Source organism: Coloeus monedula, assembly GCF_965178545.1.
Source record: "Coloeus monedula genome assembly, chromosome: 24".
NCBI lineage: Eukaryota > Metazoa > Chordata > Aves > Passeriformes > Corvidae > Coloeus > Coloeus monedula.
The window spans coordinates 6,378,444-6,403,681 of record NC_138804.1 but is presented as its reverse complement, the minus strand read 5'-3'; the positions used below and the strand labels follow the sequence as shown (position 1 = coordinate 6,403,681).

The following is a 25,238-nucleotide window of genomic DNA, read 5'->3' as shown; positions in this document are numbered from 1 at the left end:
GCTGCTGGGCAGCATCACCACCCCGGCCCCACTGCTCCCACCTCCATCCTGGCCCCACTGCTCCCACCTCCATCCTGGCCCCACTGCTCCCATCTCCATCCTGGCCCCACTGCTCCCACCTCCATCCTGGCCCCACTGCTCCCATCTCCATCCTGGTCCCTCTCCCTCCCATCCCGACCCCACTGCTCCCATCTCCATCCTGGCCCCTCTCCCTCCCATCCCGACCCCACTGCTCCCATCTCCATCCTGGCCCCTCTCCCTCCCATCCCGACCCCACTGCTCCCATCTCCATCCTGGCCCCTCTCCCTCCCATCTCCAACCCTGCCAGCACCTGGGAAACTGAAAAACTCGACCCAAACATTATTCCCAACTGCCAACACTCCTCAGCTGCCAGTGAGTCATGAATTTATGGGAACACGGCACAGGCACCAGTGGCACGGAAAGCAGAGGCACAGGGGTTTCGTATGGGGTGGTTTTTTTCTTCATTTTTGTCTGGTTTGTGGTTGTTTTCTTTAAACCAGGTACAAAAGTGCCCAGCCCCGATGTCACAACCACTCTGAGCTGTCCCTCTGCAGCGGCTTCTCCAGGACAATGGGGCATAACCATGGACATGGGCACAGAACCATGGAATATCCTGAGCTGGAAGGACCCACCGGGATCATCAATTCCAGCCCCAGGCCCTGCACAGACACCCCAAATCCCACCCTGGGCATCCCTGGCAGCGCTGCCCAAACGCTCCTGGAGCTCTGGCAGCCTCGGGGCCGTGCCCATTCCCTGGGGAGCCTGGGCAGTGCCCAGCAGCCTCTGGGGGAAGAACCTTTCCCTGCTCTCCAGCCTGAGCCTGCCCTGGCCCAGCTCCAGCCGCTCCCTGGGTGCTGTCCCTGTCCCAGGAGCAGAGATTGGAGCTGCCTCTCCAGGTCCCAGAGTTCCCCTACAACGATCCCCAGGGGCTGCAGGAATTTCACTGCCCACACTCAGTGACCCCAGCACTGCCACCTGCAAGGGCAGCAGCCCAGCAGCAATTAAACACTTTCAGTTAAATGCATAATATTTCTTACCAGCTTTTCTTTCCCAGAGCAGGGTGCCACTCCCTACTACCCCCAATATTCCATGTTTGAAGTTAAGCACCTCCAGTTGCCTCATGGCTCTGTGTCCCCATCCTCCTCCCACCCCCTGGATTAAGTTTCAGGCAGCAACTCGCCCAACTGCTCTGACTCCAGACACAGTCTGAGCACAACCTACGCTAAATCCAGAGTCCCAAAGGCCTCTGAGGGGCTGGGGACAGACCCAAGCGCACCTCCCAGCCCCCCTGTGCTGCCCATCATCCCCAAAGACACCGCACAGACGCTCCCTGCTGCGAAGCTACGGATCCAAGGGATTGCAGCATGGAAAAGCAGACACCCAGCTCCCCATCCTGAGGCTGGGGGGGAAAGGGAGCTCCCAGGGCTTGTGTTAAACCAAAGGTAAGGGTCAGGGCTGGGGGATCAAGGCCTTAAGGAGGCACAAGCAGCAGGGCCACACGTGCTGGGCTCAGCTCCGGCACCAAAATCCCACATGGAACTGCTGGACAAAGCTCCAAGGTGAGCTCCTGCATCCCAGAGAACAGCCTGGACAAGGTGCTGGAACAGAGGGACAACACTGCCTGCCCTCAGAGCTGCACTGCTGACCACGGCCACTACCAACAGCACGAAGCTTGCACAGTTTCAAGTGGAGAAAAAGGGGCTCTGGGGCTCTTTTCAAGCTCCCACTCGAGAAAATACCACACTTCCAGCACTTCCACTCGCTGGAAATTCAGGAATACGCAGCTGGGTGTCTGAGGATGGAAACAGCCATAGGGGAGATGAAAGTTGTGGAGGTTTTTTAAGTATTCTTTGTTTTCCCAGTTAAGGATATCTGCTGATCTCCAAGTGTTATCTGCATTCTGAGGCGCAACAGATAAGAGATGTAACTGTTTGACAGTGCCCTTTAAAAACTGCTCTGATGTCTTCACAAACTCCTTCAATCACTGAAATTACAATGGTGCTTAACAAGAAGCAAGAAAACAAGAAGACAAAAGACACAACAAATGCAGAAATGCTCTTCCTCATCTTTCTCCTCCAGGTTTTTCACTATCAACTCCAAGAACAAGACTACTGACACTCCCTGCAGGTATAGAAATACAAATCAGATTTGCTCTTTTCCTCATTTACTTCATCTTCCTCCTTTATTTCAGACTTTCTGATTTTCTCCATGAATTTCCTTCTTATTCCAGGAGCAGGAGAAGGGGAGGAAACCACCAGTGCCTTGTTAGGGCATCTAAACTGCACAAAATCCACGTGAGGAACATGGTCCTGAAAGCCAACACAGATCCTGTGGGATCTCCTGAAATCAGCCTTGGAGAGAGAGAAAATTCAATGGATAAAGAATGGAAACTGTGAGGCTGAGGGAGAAAAACCCCAAGAGAAATAAGAAATAGTGGTTTAGCTGAAAGAGAAGGGTGAAATGCAACCTTTCCTGGAAAAACACACTCATTCCAGCATGTGGAAAAGCCCAGTGACAAAAAGATGCCATTGCTAAAACTTTCTGCATCACGGTTACAAGAAGAGGGGAAAAAAATGAGTCATCAGTGGAAGGCAAAGCTCCAAAACACCACCCAAACTCACTCCTCTCTGAAATGCCTAAATAAACCAAAAGCTGGGAGAACTCAGCATTTTTAGGAATTCCTTCAGGCATTTCAGCTGCGTGCCCTCATGTCACGATCAGCACAGTGACGCTGTGCTCGCTGTCAACCTGTGCTCCCTCCATCCCAGAGTGAGCCTCCTGCCCAAATGAGGTGTCACAAAATCATCTCCTCAGAACATTCCCACCCCCAGCATTCCACAGGCAAGCTGCACATGGAGGCACAGCAGCTGCTTTGCAGCAGCTTCAGGCAGGTTGTTAATGTCGGGTTTGCTCCTCTGAAAATCGTTCTCACCTCCTCTTAGTCTTGGGGTAAATTAATCCAACCCGGAGAAACAGATTTTCCTCTCGAGTCAAATCAAAATCCAACCCTGGATTATGGTTTTCCACGAAAGGAAGGGGGAAAGAAAGGGGGAGAAGGAAAAGAGGGAAGGAATAGGGGAAGGAAGGAGGTCTTTGACCTGAGAGAGGGCCCCTCCCTATGAATCCCACCACGCCACAGTCCTGGTCTGCTCTTCTCTCCAGAACAGCAACTTCAGGGTTCCAGGGATTTTTATTTTTGCACTGGGTACCAGACAGGATGGACTAAACACAGGGGAAATAAACTGGTCTGAACCTGAGAGGAACACAGCAAGGAAGGCTCTCCGCAACTCCACACCTGCACCAAGCTGAGCTGCCACACATTAACATCCTCCTACCAGACAGGATTTTCTCCTCTGTCCTTCCACAAGGCACTCACTAAAGCCAAAAGGAACCAGGCAAGGCAAAGAAGCCATTCCAGGAACCTACAGGAACAAGCTATTCTTTCAAGTCTCTCTAAGAATACAAGAATTCTCTTTTTTCCCAAGAAAACCAGTGGGCATTTCCCCCAGACCTGCCACCTCCTTGCTGTGCTGAGAGATTAACCAGCTCTGCCTGGGGCTCTGTGAAGCTCCAGCCTCTGCCCCACCCTCATCAGTGCTGCAGCCCTGGCTCACAGAGCCCCGCTACCCAAACGTTACTCACGGCCCTGGCCCTCCCGCAGGAGCCAAGAGAGGCGGCCAGGAGAGGAACCAGGGCAGCAGGCAACGCCAGCCACGCAGCCCCACAGCGTCAGGGGCTCTGAGCTCCGTGAATCCCAAAATAAACCTGCTCCAGGGATTGGAACACTTGTCCCCAGCCCCATTTCGAGCTGCTGCTGTGCAGCCACTCTCTCCTGTTGGATGAGCCGACAGGTGGGGGTTTGGCTGCTCCTCCCACTGAGATGGATTCCAGCCGGGCAGGTTTGGGGTTTGATCCACCACACACACACACACACACACACAGCCACACTTCCCAGGCAGAACGGAGAACCCTCAGCATCACAGTCAGCCCAGCAGCCTCAAAAAACGGGTATTTCACTTCCTCCCCCTCCCAAAATATGGATTTTTTTTTTTTTTCCTCCAGGCCTCTCACTTACCTCTCCCATAGCCCGTCCCTCCAGAGCCAGCGCTTGGAAATCGTGATTCAGTTCATCCATGGAACGCACCTATTTATAGATGGGGGAGAAAAAGCTGTGAGGAAATGCTTTTATCTGCTGTTATTTTTATTACAATCAGAGTTTATAGCCATTTTTCTGATCCAGACTCAGAGCTACATTCCACATTACAGCCTGTAACAGGGTTATGGAGCTCCAGAGGATGACTTACCTTTAACACTCCCAGCAGTTACAACATTTATATACTTTTATTATTATCTACACACACATATTATTATCCCCAGATTTATTTAGATGTGTTAGATTTACACATGCACAAGAAAGAACAACCGGCAATTACTTTTAAGACACACAAAGCCTAACACAACTGTCTCTGCTTGTATTTCACAGAGGTTTCAGGTGAGGGAGTCAAGGCACGAGGAGCCAGCACCATTTGAGGTGGGAATCAAGGAAAGTCTCCTGGACAAACCTGGCAGATTTACATTCAGGTTACACCGACACGAAGGAGAAAAACACAACGGTTTGATTTGATGAAAATTGAGTTATTTAGAGCAGAAAAATAAAGCAGGAACTTGAAACTGTTGGACAAATAAGTAGATAAAACCATAGGACATTCTGAGCTGGGAGGGATCCACCAGGATCATGGATTCCAGCCCCAGGCCCTGCACAGACACCCCAAATCCCACCCTGGGCATCCCTGGCAGCGCTGCCCAAACGCTCCTGGAGCTCTGGCAGCCTCGGGGCCGTGCCCATTCCCTGGGGAGCCTGGGCAGTGCCCAGCAGCCTCTGGGGGAAGAACCTTTCCCTGCTCTCAGCCTGAGCCTGCCCTGGCCCAGCTCCAGCCGCTCCCTGGGCGCTGTCCCTGTCCCAGGAGCAGAGATGGGTGCCTGACATGGATTGGATACGCTGAGAATGCAGGAAAACCCTTCTGCTTTTCACTCCCATATCTCAGCTGCTGAGCACACAAGAGGAAGCAAATTAGAAAAGAAAGCCCAACTGTGGCCTTGAGGCCAAAGCCCAGCAGCTGAGCCACGTGCTGGGAGCAGCTGACTGCCCTCCCCAGCCCCACACCGGTGTCCCAGCAGCCACAAACACCCTGCACAAGGCAGGAACTACTCCGCTCCTACTCAGTGTTTACGCACTCCCTGCAGCCCAGCAGGGCCGAGCACCTCTCTGCTGAGCAGGGAGGAGTTGATAAAGCACTTTTAAGTGAGTAATGCCCACACTGGTGCAGGCTCCTTGCAGGATGCTGCAGGTCTGCACGCAGGGTTTAGTCCTGGCTCTGCACAGAGCCTTGCCAGGCCGAGGGAAGGAGCTCAGCAATGCCTGATGGGTGATTTACACGACAAAAATACCCCAAAAACTGCTTTAGATGCCCATGGCCCACTGCTGACCAGCACTGTAATGCTACACCACCATCACTGACCTTAACCCTGGCTTCTGATGCTCCAGCACCACTTCCAGCAGGACCAAGACCTTGGGATTACCTTTTATTTCTATTCTAAACCAGTATTCTATAGATCTCAACTGAGACAATGTTCTGGGGATCTCATCTAAGAATGAGATGGAGGAAAGCACCACATTAACCTCCAGAAATCCCCTCCAGTTTAACTCCTCTACTATTCTGTGGCCATCATACTTTGCAAAGATTAGTAATACATTATTGAACTATTTAATAGATATTTACGTAATTTTCAAATACTGTGGGGTCACCAGAATCCCAGTTTAAAATTCACCCAGAATCCCAGCTTAAAAATCAGGTGTCCTCTTGTTACTGTATCTCAGCTCAGTTATTTTCAGTTCTGCTTCCACCTTGCCACCTTTTGCAGTGACATTTGTCACACGGGCCACCGACACCGAGTGAAAACAGGGCTGCACTTCCCAAATTTGCAGCCCCATGGACTTTCCTGCCCTGCCAGCTCCATCCCTGCTCGCAGCTGGCACAGCTCAGCTGCCTGGTGCCACACAAATGTCACCGAGACCAAATTCTTCCATGGAGCACTTTGAGCTGAACTCATGGAAAGCGCTGCAACCCCCAGATGTGCCAAACCACAAAAGCTGGCAGAGAGCAAATTATTATTTCCATGAGACATCTGTGGAATGGAGAAGTTGCAGAGAGAGATTCAGTAGGTGATGCAAATCCATCGCTGCTGAAGTGATGGCCCAGCAAACCACAAAAGCCACCGCAAAGGCTGCTCAGAGTGTGTCCAGCAGCTTCCCCAAAACAGATCATCTCCCGGGGGTGGGTGCTGAGCCATGGAAACCTCAAAACAAAGCTGCTACAAGGATCCAAGCAGTGCATTCCCAGCAAAATCCGAAAGGACATTAAGTGACGTTTGTATTCGGTTTGGTCCACATGGAATCACAGAACAGTTTGGGTGGGAAGGGACCTTAAAGCTCATCCAGGGACACCTCCCACTGTCCCAGGCTGCTCCAAGCCCCAATGTCCAGCCTGGCCTTGGACAGACATCCAGCTTCCGTGGGCACCCTGTGCCAGGGCCTGCCCACCCTCCCAGGGAACAACTGCCCCCGTATATCCAGTGTAACCCATTCTCTGTCAGCTGGAAGCCATCTCCTCCCGTCACCCCAGGCTCCTGTGAACAGTCCCTCTCCATCCTTCCCTTCAGGCACTGCAAGGCCACAATGAGATCACCCCAGAGCCTTCTCTTTTGCAGGCTGAACAATCCCAGTTCTCTAAGCAGAGGTGCTCCAGCCCTGCAGGTGACTTGGTGGCTCCTCCGGACTCGCTCCAACAGGACAATGACACAGAGGAGCAACACGCTGCCTCCATCCCCTTCCCAAAGATCCTTTACTCCAGCCACTGAGAAAAGCAGAAAAGAAAAACTGCCTTCTCTATCAGCTATCAGAGGTGAGGTAATGGAAGAAATTACTAATTGACACATAATTCAGTCACATCGCTCATCATCTCTCTTTCAACAACCCTAACAAATATGGATAAAAGTATTTTCTACATCAGGTCCTTGTGCCTGATTTTGGGCACTCTGTGCTCAAACATACAAACACTCTCAGTCACACAGTTCCTTTATCTTCACTGATGATTGGATTTATTTATTTGATTTTCAAAGACTGCACCCAAAAGATTCTTTTCCCATTTCTCAACTCCTGAAACAAATAGCAACACATTTTCACCTTACTGCACACAAACATCCCAGGGCTCCTGCATTTCCCCTTCAGGAAGGACAAAGGGTCTGAAACAACAGAACACAAAGCCAAAGCCATGACTCCAACACCTCTGGATTCCAGAAGTCAGGGATTCCTAAACAATGGAAGATGATGTTCCACCTCATCAGGATCTGTTCTTGTTAAGGATCCCCGAGCTCTGAGGAGCACAGAGCAGAGTCAGGATGGTGTAAACACAAGAAACAAGGAGCTCCACAGAGAGAGAACTTCTCCCCAGATGAGCACTGACGCCAATGAGATTTGATCACCAGAGAATGTGGTTCACCACTGAACCAGAGATTTGAAAGAAATCCAGAAGACAACGCCAAAATCAATGAGCTGCACGGGGAAGCGATGCCCTGACACCCGGCTACGACGCGGCAACCTGGCTCCTTGGAGGGAGACGGGAGCTCCACAAACCTCAGCAATCAGGAATGGCACAAAGAGAGGGCAGCTGGAGTCCCAATGGCTTCAGAAGTGATCCAACCAAAGCTGACTCCTGCGCTCAGCCAGCAGCACCCCGAGGCTGCACCCCCGTTCCAGCCTATTCCAGGCAGGCCGCGCCTCTGGAAAGGGATGCACGGTGCACATCCTCACAGGAACCAACTCCTGCCTTCCTGGACGGGAATTCCTCATTTCTGATCACACAGAACTCCAGCCAGCTCCCTCTGAAACCCCACCTCACCAAACGAAGGCTCTGGACACGAGCACCACGCTCCTGACCAAGCTCCAAAGCAGCTTCATTGCACAAGAACATCCCTCCCCTTGCCATGAAACGCGTGGATGCACTCAGGAATTATGTAAATCTCATTCAAGAAGAGCAATTTCCACACACTAATACAGGAATGTGTGTCACTGTAACACACTGCAGCTCCAGCCACTCCACTGACTCAGAAATCATTCCCTGCCTCCCCGGTGGGAGCGCACATCCCAAAGTGGGATTCGCTACCAGCGAGAAACTGGAGCAAAACCACCGGATCACTGCACTGCCTGAGGCTGGGGAGGATTCAGCCTCTGCTCTTCAACAGTTCTCACCTGTGCTGAAAAACATGGGAGAAAGCCAGACACAGCTGGATTCCCACTGCACACCCAACAGACACAGCTGGATTCCTCATTCACACCCCTGAGGCACAGCTGGATTCCTCACTGCACATTCTTCTATGTCAGACCTCTAAATCTCATTCATTCTCCCAAATCATGGAATCACTGAGGTTGGAAAAAACTTCCCAGAGCATCAAATCCAAGCTGTGCCCCATCCTCACCTTGTCCCCAGCCCAGAACCCTGAGTGCCATGCCCAGCCCTTCCTTGGGCACCTCCAGGGCTGGGCACTCCAAACCTCCCTGGGCAGCCCCTGCCAATCCCTGAGCACCCTTTCCATGGGGAAATTCCTGCTGCTGCCCACCCTGAGCCTGCCCTGGCCCAGCCTGAGGCCGTTCCCTCTCCTCCTGTCCCTGTTCCCTGCCAGCAGAGCCCGACCCCCCCGGCTGCCCCCTCCTGTCAGGGACTTGTGCAGAGCCACAAGGGCCCCCCTGAGCCTCCTTTGCTCCAGGCTCAGCCCCTTTCCCAGCTCCCTCAGGAATTCTCCAGCCCCTTCCCAGCTCCCTCAGCCGCTCCTGGGGCTCCAGCCCCTTCCCTGGACTCGCTCCAGCCCCTCTGTGTCTCTCTTGTCACGAGGTGCCCCAGCAGTGCCAGCACAGGGACAGTCACTGCCCTGCTCCTGTTGGTCACACTGCTGCTGACACAGCCCAGGTGCCAGCGGCCTCTGGCACACCTGGGCACACCTGGGCACACCTGGGCTCATGTTCAGACTGTGACCAGCACCCCCTGACCCTTTCCCAGCTTTCCAGGCTCTGCCCCAGCCTGGAGCTGCTGGGGTTGTGGTGACGGCAGGACCCGGCATTTCACCCTGTGGATCCTCCCAACCCCCTTGGCCTCACACTGCGGCTCCAGAGGCCTTTCCCAATTCCAACGGCAGACACCCAATCCTATTCCAGGAGGACAAAAATCATGGAATGCTTTCAGCTCTCCTGTACTTTCAGCTCTTTCTGTACTGCAGAAACTGCAAACCTGTTTCTCACACACGGCAGAGGAGCCTCTCAGCAGCTCTGACCCAAACACGTTCACAGGGATTTTCCAGCCCCTCAAGCAGCTCATTCGTCAGGCAGCCACCCTACACAGGACAACTGCACTTTATCTCTTTTTAAATAAGATCAGACAGCCTCAGCACCACAAAACTCAGTGATAACAACTCAGAAGCAAATGCCTTCATTGTCCCAAAGCTACCCAGACACCAGTCCTTGTCCCTGTCTGGAACACTTCTGAACAGATACAGCTGTACCAGACAGGGACAGAGCACAACTGCAGCAGGTGAGGATGTTCTGTGTGCTGGCACCATGTGGCACTGGGCCTTCTGCTCACCCCACAAACCCAGGCAAGACACTTTTCCCTGCCTGTGAGCCCCCCATAACGCACCCTGACACAGATTTAAGTTTTCCAAGCTGTCTCACAAAGAAGAGCAAAGACTCAGATGCTCATCACAGACACCACCAAAGGTCCAAGGTCTGGATCACCCTGGAGAGTGACAGTGGAGGGAACAACCCCCACACAGGGACTGGGACCAACCCCCTCCTGCTCCAGCTCTAACACAGCACCCCAAAACAGGCTCTGGTGCAACACAGCAAAGGATGAGCACCAAAGGGCCTAAGGAGCTGCTGCGGGGCTGGAGCCCCTCTGGAGCCGGGCTGGGAGAGCTGGGGGTGCTCAGCTGGAGAGGAGAAGGCTCCAGGGAGAGCTGCGAGCCCCTGGCAGGGCCTAAAGGGGCTCCAGGAGAGCTGCAGAGGGACTGGGGACAAGGGATTCAGGGCCAGGAGCCAGGCAATGGCTTCCCAGTGCCAGAGGGCAGGGCTGGATGGGATCTTGGGCAGGAATTGTTCCCTGGCAGGGTGGGCAGGGGCTGGCATGGAATTGCCAGAGCAGCTGGGGCTGCCCCTGGATCCCTGGCAGTGCCCAAGGCCAGGCTGGACATTGGGGCTGGAGCAGCCTGGCACAGTGGGAGGTGTCCCTGACCATGGCAGGGGTGGGATGGGATGAGCTTTAAGTTCCCTTCCAACCCAAACCACCTGAGATCCCACAAAAGCACAGAACTCCAGGATTCCACGATCCCCCCAAAGCTGCAGCAGCACCAAGGCCCAGGGGAAGCAGCACCAAGGCCCAGGGGAAGCAGCACCAAGGCGCAGCTCCTGACAGCAGCCAGGGCCCTGCTGGTTCATTTGATGCCAGCAAACAGCCAGGCCCAGGGGGAATGGCACCTGTCAGAAGGGATTGTGCACTCAGTGAAATTAACTGCAACCAGGGCCCCAAACTGTCCTTCTGATTGCTAAACAGGGAGCTGAAGGCCTGACAAATTAGCACGAGAACAACAGGGAATTTACCTTGCAGATTTCCAGGACCGTATTTTTTATTCTAGAATAATCCAAGGGGGTTTTTCATGCCCTGAGAGCCACCAGCGAAGCAGCTGAATTGTAATTTTAGGTAAATATTAATGTCAACAATCTGTGGTAATACTGCACCTTATAATAAGCAAATATGGTTGCTAAAATGACCTTTACATATAAATTCCAAGTGCAAGGCTGTACCACATTTCAGGTATCCCAGGGGATTGTACACCGGTCTTTTATATATTAAGGAATCCTCATTTATGTAGAATTTACATTCACCTGCACATACAAGCAGCAAAACTATCCAAGGCTAAATTTCACTCTCAACCCCAAAGGATTCTTTTTCTTCCTCCTTATACAAGTGATGTTTCCCAGGAAGCAAAAGGCAAGTGGAATTAAACAAAGAAATAAAACAATCAGGCATACAGGAGGGGAAAAAAAACCCCAGAAAACTATCCAGAAATTCCTTTGGATTAACAGAAGCTAAAAAATAACCAGCTAAGAAATATTGCAGTGATGGTCTAAACTAAATTGTCTCTAAACGTGCACCATGAAGCCAGATTTATGATTTTTTATTTTCTGATGTTGAACATAAAATAGATCAAATGCCTGCATTTAGTGGGGGTAACAGTGACTGAAGAGGGGTTAAATTCTCTGCTTCTTTAGCAAATTCTGTTAGAGGGGAACCAAACCAAACCCCTGCCAGCCCCAGCTCTCCAGGTTCCCACTCCCTCATTCCCTGCTCCTCACGTGGCCCCATTTCCAAGGCTGCCTTTCCCTTTTCCCAGCCCTTCCTCACCCCAGGATCCATTTCCCTCCCTCACACTGGAGCATTTGTTCTCCCCCAGTTCCCCTCCAGGCCAGGAGGGATCTGCTCCCACCGAGGCAGGACACAGGACGGGCCCTGCAAAGCCAGCAATTCCTGAAGCTGGAACACATAAATGGATAATTTCAATATTCCTTTGATTTCCAGTAAATGACAGGGCCCAGTGCTGCCCTCAGCCCTGCAAACCAACTCCAGGGAATCCCACAGAAACCTCCACAAGGAATTCTGGGCCAAGCACCCTGAGCTCGCCTTTGCCATCCTGGCAAGCAAAAGCACGGCAAGGGATGGGTGCTGAGACCACAGATCCACGGGAAGGGCTCATTCCCGCTGCTGGCTGAGCTCTTGGAGAGCCTGGAGGAGCTCACAGGATCTCAGCTCTGCACAAGGCTTGTTTTGCTCCTCCACTGCTGTAGAGAAATGTGGGAAATTATATTACTGTTACATGTCTCAGGACAGAGAAATGTCCTGATTCCTCAGCTCTAAGATGCCAGAATTCCAGACTGGTTTGGGGTGGAAAGGACCCTAAAAGCCCATCTCGTTGCAGGGACACCTTCCACTAAGCCAGGTTGCTCCAAGCTCTTTCCACCCTGGCCTTGAAGATCCAACAGCACTTGTTTTGTTTCTGTGACAGAACAGGAGAGGAAAGATTCCAAGTTCTCCCTGTTTGTACACTCCAGGTGCTTATCCAGAGCACCTCCAAAGGGGGATTATTCCTTGGATATTTATTTTTAACTCCTGGGTACTCTGCAAGTGTGAACGCCGCATTTCCATCCATTTGCCCTCCATGCTTTAAGTCTTGCTCAATTTGCAAAAAAAAAAAAAAAAGCAACAAAAAACTCAAACCAAACATTTCTCTAGTAAAACATCCCTCAAAAAAAAAAAAAGTCAACATGACTACAAAAACACCAGAATTGAGACAGGAAGAACCAAAACCAAGAAACATCCCTAGAATGGAGAGGAGAAAACCAAAAACTACAGCTGAATACTTTGATTCACATACTCACAATTGTTAAAAGCTCTTGAAATGAACTAAAGGTTTACAAATTTCAGATGGAAACAAATCCTCCTTCAGCTGGGGGAGGCTGCTTGAGTTTGCCTTGTTTGAACAGCTCACACAGAAGGTTACTTCAAAAAATACCAGCTCTGAGTGCATTCACAGACACATTTATAGCATCCAGGAGAGGGGAAATGCATTCCCCAGCTGACAGCAAGGAAAGCATCACACGCTCCACAACAGGTCTGCCACTACCAGCCAGACCCAGGGTTAAAATATGTTGTTCCATCAACTGATTACTGCACTATTTTTAGTCTTCTCCCATAACAATAGTGGGTAAAGAAAGAATGTGAAGTCACAAGTATTAGACAGGATTAGGTGGTTTAACTACTATTTTTGTAGTAAAGGATTCATGGTTAGAATTGCTACTACCATTAGCTCTGGAAGCAAAAAGCCACTGAAATTGCAGATTGGCTAATGCTATCCCTGGCACTGGGCCAGGCTGATTAATGATTCAGGGGACAGAAATAACTGCAGGAAAGGCAGCCTTGCAGAGGGGCTCTCCTTCGTTAGCTAATTATGTTTTTCCTCCCATTTTATCCACCCAGGGAAGCGCTTCATTAACGCGGAATTTAGGTTACCCTGCCATGTCTCAGGCACATATTGGGGAGCAGGATTCAAAACCACGGGATTAGCTAAGAAACAACCTTCATTTTGTACTGCTGGAGCTGGCAATACTTCGGGAAAAGCATCTTCTGCATCCCAGGTGCGTGCCTGGATCAGCAGGTTTGTGCAAGCGCTCGGGGCCACGCTAAGATGTGACCACAGGGGGCTTTTCCTTCCACTCCCAGCCCTACTCTGACCCTTCCCAGGTTTAAATGCAGAGGGAAAAGATGTGGGAAAGGGAGGCAGCAATGTTTAATGTTTAAGGTGCCAAGGCACCTCTGTCAGAACAGATGTGAGCGGCCTCGTGCCACACCGAGAGCTCCGCAAGGGCCGAGTTTCACCCCAGAATCAAAGTCTGAACAGGACAAGAACCACAGCCAGATGTTCCAAATAAAAACAACTGCCCTGGCACAGAAGTTATCCCTAACAAAGGCAGGGGTAACAGGAGAGCTGAGAGCAGCTCCTTGCCGGGAGGGAGCAGCATCACATGGCAGCCGCACAAAGGAGTGGCTGTTCAGCCTGACATCAGCACCCAGGGAACACAGCTTGGGAATCGTCCCTGATACACCTAAGAGGGAGTTCTCAGAGCCAGGCAAGCCAGAGACAATGCTCTGCAACAGCTCTTTAGTGCAATGCTCTGGAACAGAGGAGATTTCTGATCAGTGGCCAAAATGATTTGTGAGGAAGAGGCAGCTGGGCATGGGACTGGGTGGCTGGGGATGGACTGCAAAGCTTCACCCGTTCACCAAAATGCTCCCAGGATCACAACCTGCTCTGCAGAAGCACAGGGAGGTCACAGCAACTCAGCAAACCACAAACGAGCTGCTAAGGGGAGAGCAAAGCTGGGGAGAGGGGAGGAGAAAACAAGCAGGACAAGTTCTGTAATAAACCTCTTTTCAAAGCACACCTGTACAAGATATTCACTGAAATACCTGAAGTCTTCTGGAAGCACTGAAACTTGTAAATTCAGTAGTGTGAAAGTGGCTTTGCTCCTCCTGAGTGAGCACCATGACAAGGAAGCAGAGCACAAGAGCAACACCCACGGAGAAATCCCAACAGCAGCACATGAGGTCACCTGGGCAATCCCAACTGGACAATCTTATCTGCAGCTGCCCATCAGAATAGTAAAGTCCATGATGGATTTGGAGGAAATAGAGTCTCAAAGTAACTTTCTGAACGTTTCAGAGTGTTTTCTCTCCCTCGTATATCACAAGGATTTTCCAACCTGAAATAACCAACTAAGCCAATCTACTCGTGCTCCTTCTACCTCAGGAGAAGTTTTCAGAGGGCATCACAAAGCAGAAAACCAAAGTAAATGCTCCAGTTCCCCTCCCAAGCTTCCCCTTCACTATAGAGAAATCTCTGTGAAACAGATCAGCCAAACCAGACATTTCATTTCAGCAAGGAATAATGTTTCAAATTATCTGGGTATCAAATTAGCACAGCCCTTTTCGGTGTCAGGGAAGGAAAGCTCTGACCAGTCCACCGGGATACAGGAAGTTCCCATGAAAACTCAACGGGTTTAATGAAACAAGAGGTCAGAAACCACCTTCAAGAGCTGAGCCACGTGTGCTGTCACACAATTTGTGTGACAAGGGACGCACTCCATACCTTCAACCCCAGCACAGACAACACATCCAATTATTTGGAGCACACTTCCACAGGCACATCAGAAATCCTGGAATGGTTTGGGATGGAAGAGACCTAAAATCCCAGCTCATTCCACCCCCTGCCATGGGCAAGGACACCTTCCACTATCCCAGGTTGCTCCAAGACCCGTCCAACCTGGCCTTGGACACTGCCAGGGATGGGGCAAAATCTCTGTCCTAAGAGTTAAGCATCACTTAAACAGTATTTCCCTTTGGAAGAACGAACACCAGGGCTTCCTTTGCTTCCAGTTTCTTTTCAGAGGACTTCACCACAACTCTCAGGCAAGTTCTGGTCGTGGTGCCTGCCAGCAGCACCAACACTGTCAAACACGCTCAGATCCAGCTGCTCCCAGGGCAGGGAGCAGCCTGGCTGGAGGAGCCGTGCTCCAGAAGGGCAGCTGCCAGAATTACCTTCTGTCTCCTCTCGAATCCCAGCTCCCAGTGAAGAACTCGCACGGTCACACTGCCAAAAGGCAAAACTGAGCAGAAACCCCAGTCCCAGCCCTGTTGTGCTCACTATTCTTCACTAACTCCATGTGAAAAATTCCCCACATTCACCAAGACCATCCCTGCAGAGTTCTATTGTCTCCAATTATTAATTAAACATGCTCTGAGAGAAAGCAAATGCCTAAAATCATTTGCTTCTACTAAGCAACTCCCACACTACCCCAGTGCAATTCAGACAGTCTAAGTATATCCACGGACTGCAATTCCAGAGGGACCACCACCACAGGAACTCTCCCTTCACTCCAGTTCAAGCACACGCACGCACGAGCCACAGGAGACCCCAGCCAAGAAAACCCGGCCAATTTTCCTAAAAACCTGCTCAGTGTTGATAACTTGTCCCAGCTGAATATCCCGAGTGTCTTTTCACTCGGCCCAGCAGCAGCAGAGGCTGTTTGGGTTTGTGAGGAGATCTGTGCAGCCTTTCATAACCAAGACAGATGCAACCCAGGCCATTCCTCACCTGGAACCATCCTGTACCCTACCTACGTGATGTCCTGACCCCTGTCCATGGCTTTTGCTGGATGAACAGCCCACAGACACTCCACTGCAGCCAGGGTAACTCTCTGCCCAACAGCAACCGGGCATCAGACAGCCCAGACCTGCTCACTGGAATATTAAAATTACTGGGGGACCCTGACACTCAACCTCATCCTGCTGCTTTTTGTGGATAGAAAGAGAAAAATTTGCAGTTAAGTGTCTTCCGTGGAAGTCTGGTGATTAAGGATTTGAAGCTGCAAACAGCTGGGAGTTTGCTCAGGAGATCTGAGGGAATCAGAAGTCTGATTCCACCACTACTTCAGTGTCTGGAGGGACAAAGAAGACCTTGTAGCACAAGATTTTTGTGTGGACAGTGAACCTTTGATACCTGAGTATGTGAAATGACTGGGGCATCTTTAATTGTTTATTTTATACAGAAACTTGACCACACACACACCTGCCAAAGGAGAAGGGGAAAATGCAACAGGAAAAGAAAGTATCGAAGCAAAATACAAACAAGACCCAGCATTTTCCTGTTGCTCACAAGGAGAGGACACCACCAGGAAGGAGCTTCTCTCCTCCCTTCCTCGGGAGGAGTGAAACTTTTCCTTAAGCCACCCCTGCTAAAGCCACTCTCAGCTCAATTCCCAGAGCTGCCAGTAGGAAAAGTGACCAGGAAGAACAGCACAGTAAAACCCACGGAAAACCAGGATACTGAGCTCAGCTGTGACTCACAGCCCTCCTGGCTGTTTAACACCACCACGAAATGCCATCATTTGGTAAAAGCCACCGGAGCATTATCACCAACAGACACACGCAACAAAAAGACTCTGGGATTCAACAATTAAAATCCTTTTTAATTTTAATAAAACCTTTAATTATGACCTCCCAAGCTCTAGGCAGACATTAACCTATATTAGCCTATAATTGGGTTTTTTTCTGCCTTCCCATTATCTTTCAGCTACTGAGTTTCCTAACCAGTCTTCAAGGCTGGGCCCTCACTGCACGATCTTTGGAAGTCTAAAATGAGAAGTACAGTAATAAAAGTGTATCCATAAGAAACTGAGAGTCGGGAGACATCCATCATGATTCCCCACCTCCCTGCATGTCCCAGAATTTCCTTCCACTTCTGCTCTTGCAGGCCAAATTCAATTCTACCCCAGCTAAGCCCAAACTGAATTAAATCATTTTGCACGCATAAGATTAGTCCTTGCTCCAAGGAATTTATAATTTAAGAAGCAGATGTGGAGGTGGCCAAGAAGTCAGAAAGAATGGCAGTGTTAGGATTACACAGATCCCACATTCTGAAAAACCAGGAGTAAAACCCTGAGGCGGAGAACCACGGAAAAAGAGGGATGGAGCAATAAACACTGGTAAAAGTGCCCAGCACTCACTGGAGCACCTGGTACCAAAGGAGACAGAGGAGAACAGGGTTAGTGCCCCACCTCAGAGCTGACTTGGAAGAAATTAAACACAAAGATTGGTTTAGAGATGAGCACTGAATGCAAAACCATGGGGACTGTGTGATAAATATGTGACAGCCAACGTAAAAGGCAGCAGGAAGCAGAACAGATAAAAACCCCGAGGTTAATTCTGCTCTGGTGGGCATTTCCTGAGCCTCAGCTGCCAGAAGTCGCAGGGGAAGCGGCGAGAGCATCACGCAGCACCCTGTGAGCTCCATCCTGCAGGTGTGCTCTGTCCACACAACCTTCTCACCACTGTCCTGCCTCCAGACAACACAGGAACTGCATTTGAGAAGTTCGTTTAAACTAGCCTAAGTTAATGAGCTTTCCTTTCATTAAGTGGTTTATTTATTAGTGGTTTATTATTATATTACTGAAGAAAATCAAGCTGAGCAACACTTCTGCTGACAACAGGGCAAGCCTCTGGAACAGGCAGGATTCTTTTGTTTCAGTGAAAGTTTATGTCTTTCCATTATTAAATAAATAAAAGTTCAAATACCAGCAGAGTTTTTAATGACTGCAAGCTTGGAGTGCCCTGTCCCCACCCCCCTTATCTCCAGTGAGTTTTGTTGTCTTTGCTTTCAGGGATTTGCAGTGAAAGGAAGATGAAAGTGTGAGCTGGAGGAAAAGAGGATTGAGAATTTATGACATCATTTTAATTCATGAAGTCATCTTGCCACAAAATGCCCAAACAATAGCAGTCCCTGCCCAGCCATCTCCACCCCAAGACTGCGTGGCTGCTTTGATTTGAAAAACCTACAAGTTTGCAGTAAGAAATTCTTGCTTACTGTCTCTTACACAACTTAAAACATTAAGATCTCTGGCTTTGATGTCTCTTGAAACAAGTTTTACAGTCAGTGACCGAAAACTTGGATAATAAACAGAAAAATCACATCTGTTTCAATGCAGTTATTCCTTCTGAAGTGATACCTAAATACTGTGTTTCTCCATCAATATTCTTCTAGCTCCTCAGCTCATATTGCAGTATTTTACATGATTTTTCTTCCAGAACAAATTAACAGGGCACTCGGTTTTATTTCTTTGTTGATGTACACACTGCGTTCAGTGAGGTTGCAAAATTCTCTGCAATGTTTGCTTTTAAATGGTCTGGTTGGCAACACATCCCCTGGGGAGGCACAGCAGAGGAGCGAGGGCTTGGCCGCTTTGATTCCAGAAACTGGAGGCAGGAGATGTTCATAAAGGTTGCAAAAGCTTTGTGTCTGCTGCCCTGGCAATATTTGTGGGGATCATTGTGCTTTAAAATGTGCTTACACTCGGGTTCTGCTGCCTCGGAGAGGAAGCACTTGTGTGTCTTTGATGAGTGAGTTACAGGTCACAGACAGAGTGGAGTGAGTCAGCCGCTCCTTCAACTCCAGCACAAGTCACAATGCAACTGCTGAAAGGACTTCTAGTAAACACCACTACTGACACAGCCCGGCCCACTACCCCTTCAGAGACTCTGAGTGGCTCTAAGAAGTTCCTAAAACCACTGGTTGGTGACACTCTTAAAGCTGCTCTTCTCAGTTCAGCTAAGCACATCGTCACCACCTCCCCCTCTAAAAGATAACCAGAAAAACCCAACCCCAAAGCAAAGAAACCCAGTCAAACACATCACCAGCAACTTCCACTACTGTGTTTTCCAATACTGGGGATGGTAAAAGCCCAGCCTACATGCATTGGCAGTTTTGTAATACCATTACATAAGAACTATTTAACTACAGCAACAGATTCGAAAAGCAGCAGCAGCAGTCACAGCTATGCTGGTTCACACATCAGGAAAAAAAAAAATCAATAAAGGGAGCCATGAATTTTGTAAACATGCATTTGACTGTCACAGAGAGTGGACTGGGATTTGGGATTTCAACACCCTCAAGAGCAGAAACCTTTCAGCTCAGAGCTACCAGGGCACCGCCACCCTGACGAGAGAAAACAAACAGCACCACTGTTGCCATTCCAACTCCACCAGAACCAGCTCCGGCTTTAGAAGAGCACCACGAAAAGCATCTCTGAGAAGCCTGAAGGGCTGCCTTTGGAAAGCTGGGAGCGGTTTTCTACCTGATGCTCTGCGTGGATGTTGTCCCCGGTGGGCCAGCGGTGTTTGCTGTTGTTGTAGCCACCGCCGCCGCTGCCTCCTCCCCCGAGCTGCTCCCCGTGCTGCCTCTGGAAGAAATAATCCACCATGGCGTCGTCCTGGGAGCGCCCCGCCACTCCTATGGATCCCGGCACGGGGCTGGAGTGTGTCCCTGCTGCAAGGGCCTGGTTTGCAGCTGGCTGTGGCTGAGCCTGCGAGCCTGTGCCAGATGTCAGTACCACAGGCATGGTGGGGTTGGCTGTGTCTTGGGCGTGCTGCTTCAGGTGGGGGCTGAACGAGTCCTGCCACAGAACTGCTTTTCTCTTCAAAACGCACGCTACGCTCATTCCACCAACACCTGCAGGGGGGAGATGGGGAAAGAGAGGGAAAAGAGACATGAAATCCTCCCAGCTGCGGCTTTGCGTGTTTAGTAACACACCCATCTTGTGACTGGCAGGGGAACATCGCTGTGGCAAACGTGCCTCCTTCAACACTCCCTCACTCCGTGAGCCCAGCAGCTAAAATACCACTAAAAACGCACAGAAATCCCCCATTCTGTGCTGCACGGGGCTAGCAGGGTACACGGGATGCCCATGAGGGAGCAGCGGAATGGCAGCTTCTGCGACGGACAACACACTGACCGGAAAACTGCTGGGACAAAGCCCCCAAAAATCCCCACGGAAAGCAGTGACACCAGCAGAACCTGCCGTGCCCATTTACACCTGGCAAAAGAGGCCAGGCCCCCCATCCATACAGACACTCGAGGCCCCCTGTATCCCATTCTATCCCAAAGTATTCCCTCAGTCATGCAAAGCAACAGTTTGGTTTTGGGTTGGTTTTTTTTTGCAATGCAAACTTAAAATCCTGGATTTCTGCTCGTACAGTTCATGAAGTCCCAAGCACGACGTGCACTCTCCCTGCTAACTCAGAAGGCAGTAAAACCCATGGACAAGCTTTATGAAATTCCCTGGAGAAAGAGCAGCTAACCTGGGACCTCGGCAGAACTTTCCAGAGCAGGCACAGCCAGCACTGCTGGTCCTGCTGTCAATGGCACTGGGGGAAATTGAGTAACTCCCAACACATTTTCACTGAACACCCCAATAAATGAAATACCCCAATAAATGAAACACCCCAAACGTTTTGCATACATCCCAAAGATCTGCGTGCAGGAGGGAAACCTGCAGATTAAGCTGAAGCGACTCACTAACATCCCATTCCCCAAATATTTTGATAACATTCCAGCAGCACAAAACCACAGAAGTCTGTTTGCTATTTTAAGGCAGGACTATCAGAGCAATAAAGACACTACAGGTGTGAACAGCAAAGTGTTTCCCCCTGCTATATAACGCTCACACACAAGTCAAACTCATTTTTAAAGGCATGGGATAGTCTGAATTAATCTTTGTTAAAAAGATCAATAGTTTATGACTTCAGGTACCCAAATGCAGCCCCACCGAGAGTTCTGAGGATGAAATTGGGGTGGTGGAGCCCTGAGAACCTCCTGGCACAGCTGCAGAGCAGCCCCAGGATGTTTTACTGTTGTACCTTGGTGGCTGCAGACCTTGGCCCTGCTCCTGCCAGCAGCTCCAGGGGCATGAAAGGCGGCTCTGTTCCCTCCCTGCTCCTCGTAGTAGCCCTGAACAACACTCAACTACTACAAACAACTTCCAAGAACAATTTACTAACACTGGGGACACCAAAATAAGAAAGCCCGGCCCTATCTTTGACCAAACTTTGCCAGGTTTGCCCCACAAACTGAGCACAGGGTTAATATTCAGAGGAAAATGACTCTAAAAACTGCAGAGATCAGGGTTTTTTAATTGCACCTCCAACGTAATTTGTTGCTGCACACACACACAGCCCCCACGGCCACTCTGCAGGGCTTTTTATACACTCACAACTTAAATACCAGGGACACCCAACAGGACTCACTCCTTCGGCTTTCAAAGAGTCTGGAAATCACCACCTTCCCCAAATACTTGAAAAAAACACTGAAGACACGATATGACTAAATCTTGAGTGATTTTAAGACTACAGCTCAAATTAATGGCATTTTCCTCTTAGTTTCACTTTAGCAAACAGTATCAAAATCCTTCAGCGACATCACATGAAGCACTCAAGCTCCTCTATGCAATAGGAACAACAAAAAGAAGTAATTAACGGTAAGAAATTCATTTATCATCAAACTGAGGTGCGTATTAAGTGAAGCAACGAAATCTGAGCGGCCTCTTGAAAGGAAGTTACAAGTTATCTCAGGGCAGACTTTAAAAAAAAAGAAACAAAGGAAGATACTATGAATCCCCACCAAAAAAATGTCCAGTATCTGTAAGATTGTGACAAGCCCATTTCCAGGGGAAAACAAGGTACAAAGTTGCACTGCCACAGCCTTTGCTCCCTCAAAAGGCTGCGGGTCCCTCTGTCCACAGGCACCAATTAATTTCTGCGTTAATAAAGGTGTTCTCATAAAAATCGGGGAGGGTCCAGAAAATCTCAGTCAATGGATTCAAGGAGAGGCTGCTCCCAGACGCTTCCCCTTTGGGCTGCTCCGAACACGAGCGGAAAACTTGGCAAAGGCGACATTTTGAAAGGGAGCAAAGGGGAAGGGAGCACTGTGGGCAGCTCAAGTTGAGTTCCAAGCCGTGTTTTTATGGGAATGCCGCGTTCGAGGCAGCGGGACAGCTGAATCCTGTCATTCAAAGCTCCCGGAGCCCCGGGAATACGCGCGGTCACCTACACGGGCACTCGCAAACCCGCAGGGCCTCCAGAGCCTCTTTTCATTCCCAAACTCCTCCTAAAAATAGAGGATCAACTTTTCCCAGGTGAAAGCGTTCGCTGGGCAGAATCCCGGATTTGCAAACAAAGGCTTCCACGCTGCTACACCGCGCTCAGGGCAGGCGGTTCTGCTTTTCCCTGGATGAAAACACAGCGTGGAAATGAAGAGCTCCGTGTTATCACTGCAGGCAGAACGCTTCCGATTATGGGACATTCCACAAACGGCAAAAAACTTGGGAGAAATCTCCCTGCAAGTTTGAAGCACCGGTGGTGACAACACTGAATAAAGGAGCTCTAATCCACGCAGAGCCCGGCTCCACAGCCGGATCCTCACGGCTCTGGTTCTACATTCCCCCCAAAATCGCAGATTATTACAAAATTAACACGGTGTAAAACGCCCGTTCCAAAAAAGTTCAACCCCAGAGCAGAGGAGTTTGGGCTGGGTGGGTTTTTTTTGGAAAGTTCCACTGGAAATGAAAGCAGAGCCATTGTTTGAGAGCTGTGTGGCCTAGCAGAACTTTTAGCGTTATCCCTGTGTTTTCCTGAAAACCTGGGGGGACGCAGCACTGAATTCCTGACCCATCGGATTCCCAAAAGCAGCATTAAAACCCTGGAGGACCCACGGTCCCCCTTACTCCACACCTCCATCCCTCTTAAGAAAGGAAATTCCTTACTCATGATCTGCCTAATAAAATCTCTGCTCCGAACAAAGTTATTAAACATTGACCAAAGCAAACAACAACAACAACAAACAAAAAATCAGAGCATTTCTCAGGTTGGGGCGAGAGGCTCTTAAAATTCCAAGTTTGCAGCTCACAGGGGCCGAGGCTGTTGTTATGTGAGCACGAGATAAAAACAAGGGGGGGGAAAAAAAAAAAACCCACACAAACACAAAACCCCCAGGGTCACCCAGCACATCCGAAAGGATTGTCCGCTTTTTTCCTCCCTCCCGCTGCCAGCCCCGACCCCCTTCTCTTCCAGGGACCCCCAGAGCCGCCGAACCCCCCCCCCCAAAACCTGGAGAGAAGGAACCCAACCACCCCCTTGGAGCCCCCGGGGCAACAAAGCGAGGCCTCGGCCGGAGCGACAGAGCCGCCTGGGACTGAAGCCCCGGGAGCAGGGGGAGGCCCCCCGGGGTTAAACCCCTCCCGGAGAACGGGGAGACCCTCCCCAGGAGAGGGGGAGCCCCCCAGGCGAAGGGGGAGCCCCCGGCGGGCCGGGCCCGGGGGGAGGCGGGCGGGGGCCGGGATGGGCCCGCGCCCCCCCAACAATGACCCCCGTCCCCGTTACCGGAGCGCCCGCGGGGCCGCGCTCGGGGCCCGGGGGTCCCCCCGCGCCCCCTCCCCGCTAACAATGGGCCCAGGCCGCGGCCCCGACACGGAGCCGGGCGGGAGCGCCGGCGCAGCGCCCCCGCCGCCGCTCGCCTTCGGGGCGGCCTGGGGCCGCTCCTCCCGCGCCCCCCGCCAATATGCGCCCACGGGCGGGTCCGCGGGGGTCCGCGGCGCTGCGGGGCCGGCCCCGGGCCGGTACTCACGGGCGGAGCGCTCGGATGCAGACGGATGCCGGGCCCCCCCCGGCCGCTCGCCGCTGCCTCTCCCCGGCCGCTCACTCCGACAACATGGCGGCGCGGCGGGGCCGCGGCCGCGCTGCACCACGGGAAGGCGAGGCCGCTCCAGCGCCGCCGGGACGGGGCGGGAGGGCCCGGGAGGGACCGTGAGGGAGCGGGGAGGGACCGGGAGGGACTCGGTGGGATGGGGTGGGATGGGGTGGGGTGCATCGGGATGGACCGCACCGGGACGTGCCCGAGCTGTACCCCGACGCTGCCCCGCTGCCCACGCTGGGGTCAGCCCGCAGCGCCTGCCCCGTGTGGCCCCTGCCCCGGCCGGGGCTGCGGGCCCAGCCCCGCGTTCTGCCCCGCGCTGCCGCTGGCACCGCCACCAGCGCTCGCGGGGATGGCGGGGATGTGGCGGAGCCCCTCCAGCCTGGGCATCCTGATTTCCCCTCTTGTCCGGGCAGCCTGAACCCTCCGCACCCCGCTGCCCGGACACCCCAAGCCTCCCAGCCCGAGGCCCCCCAGTCTGTGCCCCCCGAGTCCGCCCAGCCTTGGCACTCCCAGCTTGTGCACACCCAGCCCCTCCAAGCCGGGACAGCCTGAGCCCCCCCAAGGCTGGGCACCCTGAACCCCCCGCACCCCCTGCCTGGACACCCTCAGCCTCCCAGACTGTGCACCCTGAGCACCCCGAACCTGCGCACCCCGAGTGCTCCCAGCCCGAGTCCCCCCCCAGTCTGTGCCCCCCGAGTCCGCCCAGCCTTGGCACTCCCAGCGTGTGCACACCCAGCCCCTCCAAGCCGGGACACCCTGAGCCCCCCCAGGCTGGGCACCCCCAGCCTGGTCCCCCCGAGCCCCCAACAGCGGGGATCCCCCTCCTGCCCCAGAACCGCCCCGGGGGCACCGAGCGCCGGCTGCCGAGCGGCGCCTCCTCGCCCTCCACCAACAGCCAAACACAATTCTGGGCTGGTTCTCCCTTCCTGCCTCCCCCCCAGCACGTCCCCTGCCCACAAAGCCGGGGCTGCGGGGGAACTACAGCCCCCGGCGTGCGGCGCTGGGCGCGGAGCCCGGGCAGGGCAGGCGGCGCTGGACGCTGGGAGCGGTAGTTCTGCCCCGGCTCCTCCATGTTAAAGGGGCAGCTCGGGGGGCAGCGCCTTTGTGCCCCTCCTGCCCGTCCTGCCCCGCCGAGCCGCGCTCCTGCGGGCTTTGCGGGAGGCTGAGCGCTTGCTGCGCCCATGGGATATTTTCCCTCCCTCCTGGCCAGGCGCGCAGGGAAACAGGAGGGAAGCGCCGGCGCTGGGAAGAGCTCGGGACATGCCCTCACTTGCACGGAGAGAGAAGCGGCAGCTGTTTGCGAGGGCTCCGGCCGGCCATGGGGCACAGAGCCCGCTCCAGAAGGGTCCCTGCAGCCGCAGCTTGTGTGGGTTATGTGCGTACAAGAAGTCACTTCGAGCCCGGGTTCTCGGTCATTAAAACACGAGCGAAGCTGGACCCAGCCCTGCCTTGCATCCATTTTCTGCTCGGTGGGCTGC

General features: G+C 52.1%; 1 protein-coding gene across 6 annotated transcripts in view; it reads right to left on the bottom strand.

Annotated features, from left to right (window-relative positions):
- The window catches only part of PUM1 (pumilio RNA binding family member 1), a 78,122-nt gene extending 54,323 nt beyond the window's left edge, over nucleotides 1-23,799 (bottom strand). For all 6 annotated transcript variants that reach the window (XM_082296801.1, XM_082296803.1, XM_082296804.1 and 3 more), the window contains exons 1-3: nucleotides 23,692-23,799; nucleotides 19,370-19,743; nucleotides 4,097-4,165 (exon numbers count right to left, since the gene is read on the bottom strand). In XM_082296801.1, coding sequence (XP_082152927.1) covers nucleotides 4,097-4,165; nucleotides 19,370-19,732 — 432 coding nt within the window. In that variant the 5' untranslated portion in view covers nucleotides 19,733-19,743; nucleotides 23,692-23,799. The remainder of the gene's footprint in view (nucleotides 1-4,096; nucleotides 4,166-19,369; nucleotides 19,744-23,691) is intronic.
- Nucleotides 23,800-25,238: the final 1,439 nt, after the last annotated feature.